We start from the raw sequence: 14,371 nt of genomic DNA, 5'->3' as shown, positions 1-14,371 counted from the left end.
TGACTTTATCCTAGTAGATTAGTGCAACTATATCTTAGTAGATTAGTGCAACTATATCTTAGTAGATTAGCGTGACTTTATCCTAGTAGATTAGTGCAACTATATCTTAGTAGATTAGTGCAACTATATCTTAGTAGATTAGCGTGACTTTATCATAATAGGTTAGTGCAACTTTATCCTAATAGGTTAATACAACTTTATCTTAGTAGATTAGCGTGACTTTATCATAATAGGTTAGTGCAACTTTATCCTAGTAGATTAGTGCAACAATATCCTAATAGGTTAGTGCAACTTTATCTTAATAGATTAGTGCAACTATATCTTAGTAGATTAGCATGACTTTATCATAAGTAGATTAGTGCAACTATATCTTAGTAGATTAGCGTGACTTTATCATAATAGGTTAGTGCAACTTTATCCTAATAGGTTAATACAACTAACTATCACTAAGATAGGATACTAAAATTATGTTGTGAACAGGATGATATCAATAATGATTTACTATTAATTAAGTACATAGCAGTAGAAAGAGGTTTTAATCCTGATGTTGTTGACAGAGCTGTCAAAAAAGTAAAAAAGAATGTTTGGTACTGTCATTTATACCTGGCTTATCTTGTCAAATAATGAAAAAGTTTAAAAAACAAATAAATATTTTTACTGATATACAAACCTATAAACAAAGTTACCCAAATTCTTAATACAAGTAAAGATAACATTGAATTAATGGAAAAATTTGGTTTATATATAAAATATTATGTGAATCTTAAACAGTTTATATAGGACAAACTAGAAGAAATTTAAAATTAAGAAGGAATGAACACAAGAGAAATGTTAAAAATAATAATATCACTATTTCACCTTTAGCAGAACATATTAGTGAAACTAAACACACAGTTCAATGGGAAAAAAACTGTTATTTTAGCACAACTTGGAAACTTAATTAGTATGAATATACATGAATCTATTGAGATAATTAAATGTAAAAAAAAAGTATATTTAAATTATTGAATAAGGATGATGGACCTGATGGAAATGTTGTCAGTAGATGGCATGAAATTCTTTAATATGTAAATTGGTGATCTGGTAATTATATAAATAGGTGTTACTTTTTGCAAAACATTACACTCTTGAAGATGACGCAGTGATATACGTCAAAACATGTAAAGTGTATGAGATTGTTTTTCAGTCTTATCAGGTTTTTTACCACTTTTTTATCCCATACAGTAAGTTATTTGTATTTTATTGTAATTTTGAGACTGAAAAAAAATCTCATTTTTATAGAATTGCGTATAAAATAATCGTTGTTTTTAAAAAAAATTTGAATTTTTTTAACATTAAGTACTTGATAAATTTTCTCCTTACTTACCCAAATACTATTATGTTTTTATCAAATATTACAGTTTTTAAAACTTTCTTGAAACAGTACAAGTCACTTCATAAGAAAAAAAACTGATTAAAATTGTAAGGTATACTTGTGGAAACTGAAAAGCATATTTTTTAACGTGATTATCCTGAGTTACTGCAAATATGTTTACCTGAAGAATTCCTTTTATTATCCACAGCATGCCACACCTTGAAAATAAGATCCTAAAAGAAGGAAATTCACATAAGTCTACACTATTACTGGGTATTCCAAAATATTTATTGTTCTGGAAGGATGAAATGTTTATACACTGTTGTTTTTATTGAGAGTTTCGGTTGTCACAGAGCTTATGACATAACTGTCTAGTTTCTTTGAGACTGAGATAGCAATTTCAAAGATCTTATTAGGTAACTGTCTAGCTTATTTGAGCTTGAGGTGCTAATGTCACAAAGCTTATGACATAACTTTAGTTTCTTTGAGCTTCAGATACACAGCCATAAACTGTGACATTTATATCTCTAGCATAAAGAAACTAGACAGCCATAAACTGTGACATTTTTAGTTTCTTTGAGTTTGAGGTATAAATGTCACAGTTTATGGCTGTTTAGTTTCTTTGAGTTTGAGATAATAATGTCACAGAGTTTTTGATACAAATTTCTAGTTTCCTTGATCTTGAGGTATGTCACAGAGTTTATAAAACAACTGTTTCATTTCTTCAAGCTAGATGTACTTATGACATAACTGTCTAGTTTCTTTGTACTTGAGATACAAATGTTACAGTTTATGGCTGTCTAGTTTCTTTGTGTTTGAGTAACAAATGTCACAGATTATGGCTGTCTAGTTGCTTTGTGTTTGAGTAACAAATGTCACAGTTTATAACTGTCTAGTTGCTTTGTGTTTGAGTAACAAATGTCACAGTTTATGGCTGTCTAGTTGCTTTGTGTTTGTGTAACAAATGTCACAGTTTATGGCTGTCTAGTTTCTTTGTGCTTGAGGTACAAATGCCAAAGTTAATGGCTGTCTAGTTCCTTTGTGTTTGAGTAACAAATGTCACAGTTTATGACTGTCTAGTTGCTTTGTGTTTAAGTAACAAATGTCACAGTTTATGACTGTCTAGTTCTTTTGTGTTTTAGGTACAAATACCACAGTTTATTGCTGTCTAGTTCTTTTGTGTTTGAGCAACAAATGTCACAGTTTATGGCTGTCTAGTTCCTTTGTGTTTGAGTAACAAACGTCAGAGTTTATGCCTGCCTAGTTCCTTTGTGTTTTAGGTACAAACACCACAATTTATTGCTGTCTAGTTCTTGTGTGTTTTAGGTACAAATGACACAATTTATTGCTGTCTAGTTCTTTTGTGTTTTAGGTACAAATGTCCCAGTTTACGGCTGTCTAGTTCGTTTCTATTCGAGATACCTTTGTCACAGTTTATGGTTGTCTAGTTCTTTTGTGTTTGAGCAACAAATGTCACAGTTTATGGCTGTCTAGTTCTTTTGTGTTTGAGTAACAAATGTCACAGTTTATGGCTGTCTAGTTCCTTTGTGTTTTAGGTACAAACACCACAGTGTATTGCTGTCTAGTTCTTGTGTGTGTTTAAGTAACAAATGCCAAAGTTAATGGCTGTCTAGTTCTTTTGTGTTTGAGCAACAAATGTCACAGTTTATGGCTGTCTAGTTTCTTTGTGTTTGAGTAACAAATGTCACAGTTTATGGCTGTCTAGTTGCTTTGTGTTTGAGTAACAAATGTCACAGTTTATGACTGTCTAGTTGCTTTGTGTTTAAGTAACAAATGTCACAGATTATGGTTGTCTAGTTGCTTTGTGTTTGAGATACATATGCCACAGTTTATGGTTGTCTAGTTCCTTTGTGTTTGAGGTACAAATGCCACAGTTTATGGCTGTCTAGTTGTTTTGTGTTTGAGATACATATGCCACAGTTTATGGTTGTCTAGTTCCTTTGTGTTTGAGATACATAATGCCATAGAGTTTATGACAGAGTTGTTCTAGTGTTTTTTGAGCTATAGCAGTTGAACAAAAAAGGAAGAGAATGCTACACATACATTTTTACAGTATTACTCAAACTTAGAAAAACTTGATTCTCCAAGTTTTCTTTATTTATATAAAGAAGCTTTAAACTATTCTGAAATGTTTTACAAAAAATAAAATTATTTATATGATTTAGAATATAATGATTAATTTTCTCAAAAACAAACATTTAACAATTGTCAAATGCTATGTACTTTATAATATTCACATTAAATTATGAATTAAAAGTGTTCCTAAAGTACAATAAAGACCATAAAAAATTCAAAGATTTTTTTTTTTAAGTTACAACTTATAAAATAAAATGTTATTAATGAAAAAGGTGATTCTTATTTCTGGTAATAAATCTATCAAAACTCAGAACAAAAATACCTTATTTTCTTGTGAATAAATCAGCCATAGATTAGTATCCCACTTCCATTCAGGATTATCAGTATTTTCAATAATATCTGTACTTAGAATTTTGTGGTCAGATGCTGTGCACTCAAGGGTAACATAACTAGATGGAAGAATATGTTCTTTTCTAGAAAAACATAATATTTACAAATTAATGAATAATAACAAATGGTCTGGAGACAAGACGTCACTTCAAAAGAAAATATAATATTTACAAAATAATTAATAATAACAAATGGTCTGGAGACAAGACATCACTTCAAAAGAAAACATAATATTTACAAATTAATTAATAATAACAAATGGTCTGGAGACAAGACATAACTTCCAAAGAAAACATAATATTTACAAATTAATTGATAATAACAAATGGTCTGGAGACAAGACATCACTTCAAAAGAAAACATAATATTTACAAATTAATTGATAATAACAAATGGTCTGGAGACAAGACATCACTTCCAAAGAAAACATATTTTTAACTACCTTGTACAAACTTTGAAAAAAAACTTACCACATTGTTCATATTTACAAGGCAATAAAGAAAGCAGGATTCATAAGCAATTAAGCTTTCTTATCATCAAGTACTAAAAGCCTGAAACAACTAAACATACAAAACATTTGTAACAATATACAGTATTGTTAAATTTGTAAGAATTTTATGCATAATTCAGTACAAAAAAAAAGTAACAGAACACTGTTCATATATGTTGTATCTACACTAGAAAAACCTCTTAGAAAATGTTGGAGATACTTTACACAATTTTCTATGTTTATCAAAAATTAGATAATGTATTATAAGCAACCTGCTTGATCCTTATAAAATAAATATTTTTTTTGGTTCAATGATAAAGCAAAATTTTGCATTCATAGAGATTTCCTATCTTTTTTTAAAGAAACTTCACCTATTGATTTGAAGTTAATTAAAGTAAAATCCTTTCAATATCTTAAAGGCACAGTGCTTAACTCTGACTTCATGTGACACAAGTGAAAGAAAATCCTTTCACACACTCCCTGGACCCTTCTTACCATGAAGTGCCTCTGATGTCATTCTCAGGCCTTTGCTTTTTCTTCTTTATGTGAAGGAAATTGAAATGGGCATAGTTTTCTCTGAACTGTTTCTGATCCATCAGGATCCTTTCTTAGATAACAACACTAAAACTGTGCACAATATTCCAAGTGAGGCCTAACTAGTAACTTATATAAAGATAATACCTATTTTGACTTGTAATTAGTAAATGTATGAATACACCCTAACATTCTTTTAGCTTTACTACTGGCAACAGAACATTGCCTTGATGGCTAATCCACTCTTATGCTAAGATCCTTTTCTTCAGTCATATTATTAAGAGTGTTCCCTTATATTTATGTTATCCCAGATGCATTGCTTAGCATTTTAATTAAAGGTCATTTAATGAATATTTGTCCAACTAACCAACTGATCCAAATTATTCTGCAGTACCTTGATATCCTCAATTCAGCCAAAAAAATCTAATGTCATCTACTAATTTACTGGGCAACTAAGACAATTCTGGAATGGAGGTGATTTTTTATAAGATATAGGTTAAGATCTCTTATTTTCTCTTGACAGAAGAAGGGAAACAGATAATCTTATTGAAGTTTACAAGATAGGACTGATATGGAGAAAGGTTTCTGAGTTCTTTAAACTATATTTTGTAGACAACAGAACAAAATGACACAAGGTTAAGATTTAAAAAATCTGGGCTAATCTTCAACTAATACAGCTTACCTTTTTTAACAGATGTTTGGCTTATAAAATGAGTTTCCAATGGCAGAAGTAGAGGCTAACACCTCACAAGAGTTTAAAATAGAAATTAATAATTTCCTCAAAAATAGTGGGTTTAAGATTTTACTTTTCCTCAAGAGTGGGTGTAAAAAGATAACCTTGAAAAACCAAAAGATCCTGTGTTGTCCATATGTTATATTACAGTATTAAAGTGAAGAGCCCAGATTTCTGTATTTTTTATCTCAATATCAAACATAAATTTTTAATAACAATAAATAAATAAATACATGAATCTAGTTAGCTTCTAAGCAGTTCTGTTGCTAATCTTTACCTGTTCTGATGCTCTAATATGGGCGTAATGTTCCTAAGATATAGCTTTTAATTTAAAGTAGAAACTCATCACACAAAATGAATCAACAAGACGATAGGCACCACCATGCCATTAACAACCTTATACTGTTTTCAGAAAAAAATTAATTTTCTTCACAGCAAGTACTATATATTTGTTTTAAAATAAATAAAATTTTTCAAAATGTATCTTGGATGAATAAAACTTGCTTAAGTTAAGTACAATGTACTAATCACTATATAAATAATATAAATTTTTTAAGACAGGATCACAAGCCAAGCGAAAGTAAGTTGTACCAATGATATTAAACAAAGCATGTAAAGAATGGTATATTAAAAATGTTAATAAAACTACAAGTTAACATCAAAAAAGAAATATTAAAAATATGTAATGAAAACACATATAAACCTTCATATGTTAAAGAGGGTTGAGTACGTTATATTAAAACAATTCTTTAGCCTCACAACATCACGACAGTCCATATCGCTAGATTCAGTCATACTGTATTTAACGACTGCCCATCTCTACGATAGTCCTGCAACATTAGAAAAGTCTCCATCACAAGGCCATCATGTCCAAAGCACACCACTTCTGTTTTTCTGCTTTCTATAACCTATCTAAAAGAAGCATTTTACTTACAGTAGCTGGGGTACAATTTGTTGCAAGTTTCTTTCTAGATGGTCTTGGTGCCCCAAGTTGATCCATATTCCTTTTGTTTTGCAATGTCATTAAACAAAATATATATCCCTGTCTTGAAAATTCTAAATTTCCTATCTAAACACATTTATGATCTGAGTATATGAATATCCTGTACCTGAATGGACTGTTACATACCCTTCCCAAAAGCAGTCAATATTTGGTGGCATCACACTACCTATGAAATGGAAAACAATATCAAAACATAGTTCTCATATATGCTGTTCCTCCACAACTTTATATCAGCTGTGGTTGTCATGTGACGTGTTGATTTCCATATTCAAAATCATTTTAATATAAGGTGCTCAACCCAGTATAAGCTAGTTTTATCCAGTACTTTACAAAATTACCTGTCTTTGTCATAAACTTTGGAGAGGTGCAAGGCTTGTTCTACAGCCACATGAGCCCAAAATCTATGACCCTCACTGAACACAATCTGTCCAGCTTCTTCATCCATGACATGTATGGTTTCAGAAGGTTCACTTGGTACTGTAGCTGACAGACAATGGACAAATTCATTCCAATTTTTGTAGTATTCTGCTGATGCTTTAGCCTTCCTAAAAAAACCAGACTTGTCAAGTTCCTCCAACTTTCCATCTTTAACTGACTCATCACTGGGGGAAAATGTATCCTCAGCTGAACTAGAAGTTGATGTTATGTGTTTATTATATTGGTTTTTCCATGGTTTAGAAGATGTGTCATTTTTGTTATCTTTATTCTTGGTTTTCTCATCTTCAAACACAACTCTTCGCCTCGGGAAATAAATAGGCTGTTGTACTTCTGGTTCATCTTCACCAGGATTTTGAGTCCCATCATCATCTAAAACTGTCTGTTGTGCTTTATTATGCATAACATTCATAGAGTTTTTCATCCAGGCTGAATCTAAGGTACCATTTTCTTCTGGTGAAATATCACAATCAACCATAACAGAGGTAGATACAAATGAAGGATATTTATTAAGGTTAGGCATGTTTAATTCTTCAGTTTGAATACTCACATTCTTTCTGCAACTTGAATGGCATGCATTTTTTTCCTGCAATATTACAAAATATTTTTTTAATTTCTAAGCATTTTAAATAGATAAGCTCAAAATATAAAACACCTAGAAATCATATCAAATATAATCCAAGATAAAACAAATACTTTACGCATCTTGTTCAAGATACAAATTTTTGAGTGTTTAATGTTAACCATTTGAAAGGATATTTTAATGATGAACAAGCATTCATCTTTAGACTGGTATATATGCAAGTTTGGAATTTAATGTTTGTTCACCATAATGACACCAATTCAATAAGGTACAGATGTATAAGTATTACATATTAATTAGAGAGTTTCAATCCCATTATGTTTACATCATTAGACAATTTTAATTTCTTTCATTTTCAAATTTCAAACCGATGAGAAGTGAAAATAATGTGCTTAACTATTCTGATTTAAAAAAAAACAAAAAACAAGCTATATCAAAATAAAAGTTACTGATATTTCCAAATTAATAAAAGTCACATATAAAAAAAAAAACTCAAACTACTGCTTTCAATACAATAATAGTAAACAATCTGAAAATAAAAAAAAATCGCTAAATCTTATGTATAAGTACAGACTGAACAATATACAATACATATCAAATGAACTATTTACCTTTTCTATTTCAAAATGGTTCTCATTAGTTAGTCTTACAACCAGCCACATTAAACAATCCATAGTTTCTGATAGTTCTAGATAATTCATATTTTTAGATGGCAGCAGTGGTATAGTAAAAGTTTCTGTGACACTCAGTTCACTGTCTAAAAGCTCCACCAGTTTCTCTATAGCAATTTCTCCCTGAAAATTACAAAGAGTATTATAATATACACTTCTTTCTACTATATATATTGTAAGTTATTAATCATGTTTTGTCAAAATCAGCCGTCTTGCTATACATAATTTATAAATGCACATAGTTGTTAATATTCATGAGCTGTCAATAAGATTCATCAGAAGTACCTAATGTAAAAGCAAAAAAAACTAATCAATAGTGAAACTCACTAATCAGATCACAGATGAAGTAGTATAATATTATGCTTTTTTCTCTTTAGCAACAGACTCTATCACATGATCAATATTTTGTCATTGAAACACAACATATTTTGCTTCAAATAATGTTTCTTTTAAGCAACAATGTAATTCAAAAAATGTCAAATTCTTCAAAAAAAACTTCTAACGTAAATTTTTTCAAAAATAAAAAAGATTAACATATCTAGATAATTATTTAAATTAACTGTATTTTCTGGCTGTGTAAAGATATACTAGAGTTTAATTTATTTTTTTAGGCCTACTATAACTATTAAAATATTATCATTAAACAAGTAAAGTCTCAGTAACTCAGTATCCAATACACAAATATTTTTTACATAAAACAAAGAATTAAATATACTACATGATTAAAAATCCTTCAAAAATTTGATACATCTATAAAACTCTAAAAGCCAAGTATATTTTATTTTCCACAAATGAAGTACATATTTCTACCACATACTTATATACTATTTTTAATAACTGAAGTTCATAATAACATTTTATTTTTTTTAACATCTAATTTAAAATTACTGAAAAATGGAAGATACTGAAAACCATATAGTTTAATAACCACCTTGTAAGATATAAAAAAGTAACACAAACAATATTTTACATTACGTAGATATATGCACACATACAAGAAAAAAAAAGAATATACATATAAATGCTATTATTTTTTTTTCTATTTCTTTTGTGCAGAAATTCTAGTCTTAAAGAAACATTTCTCTCCAGAAAAGCTGTCATTCTACGAAAAACTGCACCAAAACTTCTAATTATTCTGTCTGTTATACATACACTTACAAAGATTACAAAGACAGCAAGACGTATCATTTATAGAGACACTTAAATCTGAGTATTTACTTGATCTTTTATGTTTTTTTATGGATGAGTTTAATTTAAATATGCAAACATATTTTATACCTACAAGCATTGATAAATAATACAAGAAGAAATTTGACCTTTGCAATTAGTGTTTCTTCACAGCAAAAACCATTAAGGCACCTCAACTCCATGGTTATTCCTGTGAATATGGTGTAATAAAATAATTAGATTATGAAATGTGATTTAATTGAGTACATCTTAATATCTTAGGTCTATAATATTTATTACACCCAAAAACTCAAATAAGCTACAAGTATACATGTTATTTAATTCACATACAGCAATAAGCATACGGGAAGAGAGATCTGACCAAAACCTGAAATCCACACACAAGGCATCTACTGTCTCAGAAAATCAGATGTCTGAAATGAAGCAAAACATGAGACCCACACATAAAATAAGTGCTTTCTCAGAAAATAAGAATTCTAAAACAAAGATCTGACAAGAAAATGAGACCCATACACAATAAAGTTGCTATCTCAGAAAATGAAAATTTTAAAATGTGTGCAATATTCTTTAACAGTAAAATATCCAAAATGGATATTACAAACAAAATGGGTTATTATGGAAACCACATTTTAATCTATATATATATATATATAAGCAACAGAGTTTTCCATCTGTCTGTCTGATGTCACATGTTATGAGAAAATGGCTGAACCAATTTCACCTACAACTGATAGAGGAACTCACGAGGTTCTCACAAAGACTGAGTTTAAACAAATAACCAATAAAACATGATTCAAGTTCAACAACCATTTCAATTATACATTTATAATATAGCAAGTATTAGCTGAATTGAGTGAGGATATCAGTAGCAAAATATGTGAAACCAACAAAAATTCCACTTATTTGGATGTATTGCACATGGGTACATTAGACATTGTATATTGGAAAAGGTAGAAAACTGATCCTTAAGGCAATCAGGAGCCAGAAGATGACTTTATCAAAGAGCACTCACACTAAAAACACTATACACCTAAACATGACATAACACAGTCATCCAGGTCCATATACATGTAATATGCAAGGGCATGTTATAGTAAGGATAATAAATAATCCTACCTTCCTTAGTTTCAACTTACTCCATGCTGTGTAACAAGGCAATGTTGCTGTGTAACATGGCTATGTCAGTGTGTAACAAGGCCATATCAATGTTTAGCAAGGCCATGTTGCTGTGTAACAAGATCATGTCAGTGTGTAACAAGGCCATATCAATGTGTAACAAGGCCATGTCACTGTGTAACAAGGCCATATCAATGTGCAGCAAGGCCATGTTGCTGTGTAACAAGGCCATGCCACTTTGTAAAAAGGCCATGTTGCTGTGTAATAAGGCCATGTTGACATGTGGCAAAAAAACAGGTTATGGAATAACACACAGAAAAAAGTTAATAAAACTATTAATTTTATTTGTTTGATTTGAACTGTGGATAATCATAAGAATGGTAGTTTGTTTGTTTGTTTGTTTTCGAGCAAAGCCACATTGCACTATCTGCTGTGTCCAATGCAGGGAATTGAACCCTGGATTTTAGTATTGTAAGTCCATAGACTTACCGCCGTTCCATAATGGTGTACCGATGGCTAGCAAAGTGACCAATCAAAGGCTAATTTGGCTAAAAATAACCAAATTGACTTTTCACAATTGTGAAGAAAAGAATTACACTATTTTTATGCTGATGTTCGATTTAGCCATTCTGTTATTTAAAAGTAATAGAATGATGGAAGAAGCATGTTTCTTTTATGCTTTTTTATGACGTTTTGTAATAAAGCCAAAGAAAGAAACTACCACTGTTTATGCATATTCATTTTTAAAAGTGGGGTCCGAACACTAATTGTCTTTTATCCGAATCTGCATTGTATTGAAGTGCATTATGTCGAGATTTACGTGTATCATTTTATCTGAACTCAACAATATATTTCACTGACTTATACCTCAAAAGTATATATCACTCTTTACCTTTTGTGTTCCTTGTTTGAAATGACAAATAACATCAAAATCTTAATCGAATTACATAATTTCACTCACTTTCTATGTGTATCTTAATAGCAAAAACACAAAACAGCATCTAATGACCAAATAAAAAATTGAAATTACTTCACATTAAACAATGATAAAAATCAGCAATCAAATAGAAAATGAAGAATGTGGTATTCATATTATTATAAATAAGAATCATATTACATACAGAGACAAAAGATGTCAACAGGTTAGTTTACAGGTTCTGATTAAGATGTTAGAACACAGGATCAAATAAAAAATCTGTAATGGTTTTCAAACAAGACCAAAATTCGAGCGCTTTCAAATAGTTCACTGTTCTTCTTCAGGTTTATTCTCCTGAAGAAGAATAGTGAACTATTCGAAAGTACTCAAGTTTTGGGTCTCACTTTAAAATCATTACAACTTTTGTATTTGATCCTGTGTGCTAACTTCTTAATCAGAATTTATATTCCACTCATGGATTACGGACCCCAGTTTACTGAAAGTAAGTTACCTCTTCTTTCACCTTTCATTGCCATTTAGGAGATTCTATTATTAAATTCCTCCATCGACACATTTCTTACATTAAAGATCAACATATCTTAATTAAATCAATTAGTGGAATCACCTTACTTGACCTTTCAGATACTGTTGGTTTACAGAATATTTTATGGAACTTGATCTGCTGAAACTGGAGAATGAAGAAAAACAAATAAAAAAGTGAACAAAAGTAACATTCAATTTAGTGGGAAGCAGATTAGTTCCTAAAGGCAAAAAAAAGAAGTCAACTTGCTGGTTTATAGAATGTCTTTTTATAAACGAACTGACAAAGCCAAATAAAAAACACAGCTGTAAGACCATGAATTTATACATCTTCATCCTGCTACATCAACCAGTATGTCCCAAACTTACCACTCTAAATGGAGTCCTTAACCTGAATATAACACCACAGCTTGATGAAATTAAGTGGTTTGTCCTGTTGGTTGCAATGCACAAATGTTTGTTGAAAATATTTTTTTTGATGATTGAGCCAAAGTGTTAGGTATAAAAGCTTCATCATGAGCATTCTTCCAGCAGAGTATATATACTTACAAGACTTCACATAATGAAGAGTAACAAGCAGGTAATAAACGTTATAAGTCAGTAGAAAATTTTCCCCCTGTTGGATAAGTTTATGGACTTACAATGCTAAAATTGAAAGTTGGAGTCCCCATGGTAGACAGAGTGCAGATAGCCTAATGTCTAACTTTGCCCTAGGAAAACAACAACGACAGTAAATAATTACACTGTATTACATCATAAGAGGACCTGTACGTTTTTTTCCTACATCATTAGCACTTACGTTACTATGAAAACTTGGAATAATTCAATCAAAGTGACAAAGTTGAAAGGTAAAGAAGGTTTATAAATTCCACTATTAAGTAAGATGACAATGCATCAATGACACTTCTATCATTTTGACAGTAAAAGTAAGTTAGCATTTGGATCTTGCAAAAGTTAATAGTGAGATATATTGGCCTTTGAATTAGAGACTAGTGACAAATTCTGAGACCATTTAGACTTGATAGAGGTCCTTAGGAGTTGCTGAGATATGACAGCTAAATATACAGAGGGTTGTGTTTGATATTAACAATTTTGAATATGTAAATCAGCAATTCAAGTGACAACCACAACTGATATAAAGTCAAACTACATTTTATCACTGTTTAGTATTTCATAGAAAGTGTGATACCAAATATAATTGATTGCTTTTGTGAAAGTTATATAACAGTTTTTTCCAATGCAAAATATACATATACCCAGCTCATAAATGTGTTCATATTGGAGAATTAGAATTTCCAGGAAAGAGATATTCCTTGTACTTAATTGCACTGGAAAACAAAGGAATATGGTTCAACTTGGGGCTGCAGGACTTTCCAGAAAAAGACCTACAAAAAGTCGTATCCAGATGTAGTAAGCCAAGTGTATCATCTTCTAATATGTGAGAATCCATGAACAAAAAAGACTGTAGCAAAAGCCACTCACATAAAGAGCATAACCTAGAAGGATTTCCATCTGGAAATGAAAACAACAGTGTATGGGTCCACCAAGACAAGGTTTCTAGTCATATCTAATATTCAACTGTCACATACTTCAAGTAGCTGGTGAAGGAAATGGGTATATGTACTATTCCATATAAAGACATTTTTTGTTTGTTTCAAATTTTGTGAAAAACTACACTTGGATGATCTGCACTAGCCAGTAAAACAGTAAGAAGAATTAACAGATATTAGACATTTCCTAACCCTTCCCCTCACAATAATAATGATGATAAATCCCACACCTTCCCCTTTCTCTATGGACAGTAATAAAAATTAACATACAGATATTAAGGCACTTCCTAACCCTTCCCCTCACAATAATAATGATACATTCCACATTATCCCCTCTCTCTTCTGACAGTGAATGTAATACAAGAGTAAAAACGAAAGGATATAGAATTTAAAACTGCATCATTCAATTAATATTCAATACTTTCCTACCAGTAGTGAAAAAAGATAGTAAAAAGCTTACCAGAAACTAATCCTTCTTTAATATCTTTAGATGACAAGGATATGGTATGCTGATGTCTGTAGTCAAGCTTCACCTCAGTTTTACAGTGAAATGATGCTGTTTGATACACTTGCATTTTCACGCCTTGAAAAGTTAGGTTAATAACATGAATATGGTTAGTAACAGAATTGAACATGAATGTTAGTTTAATAATAAGAATATTGATAGTAACAGAATTGAACATGAATGTTAGTTTAATAATAAGAATATTGATAGCAACAGAATAGAAAATGAATGTTAGTTTAATAATAAGAATATTGATAGTAACAGAA

At 30.5% G+C, this 14,371-nt stretch overlaps 1 protein-coding gene across 1 annotated transcript in view; it reads right to left on the bottom strand.

Annotated features, from left to right (window-relative positions):
• Positions 1-14,371, bottom strand: part of LOC106469478 (C2 domain-containing protein 3-like) — a 70,195-nt gene that overhangs the window by 12,718 nt on the left and 43,106 nt on the right. Inside the window, exons 11-16 of the mRNA XM_022398010.1 lie at positions 14,061-14,183; positions 9,607-9,668; positions 8,231-8,413; positions 6,940-7,622; positions 3,774-3,924; positions 1,536-1,587 (exon numbers count right to left, since the gene is read on the bottom strand). Coding sequence (XP_022253718.1) covers positions 1,536-1,587; positions 3,774-3,924; positions 6,940-7,622; positions 8,231-8,413; positions 9,607-9,668; positions 14,061-14,183 — 1,254 coding nt within the window. The remainder of the gene's footprint in view (positions 1-1,535; positions 1,588-3,773; positions 3,925-6,939; positions 7,623-8,230; positions 8,414-9,606; positions 9,669-14,060; positions 14,184-14,371) is intronic.

This window comes from Limulus polyphemus, unplaced genomic scaffold (assembly GCF_000517525.1).
Source record: "Limulus polyphemus unplaced genomic scaffold, Limulus_polyphemus-2.1.2 Scaffold3507, whole genome shotgun sequence".
NCBI lineage: Eukaryota > Metazoa > Arthropoda > Merostomata > Xiphosura > Limulidae > Limulus > Limulus polyphemus.
The sequence above is the reverse complement of the archived record's forward strand: the minus strand, read 5'-3'. Positions and strand labels throughout refer to the sequence as shown.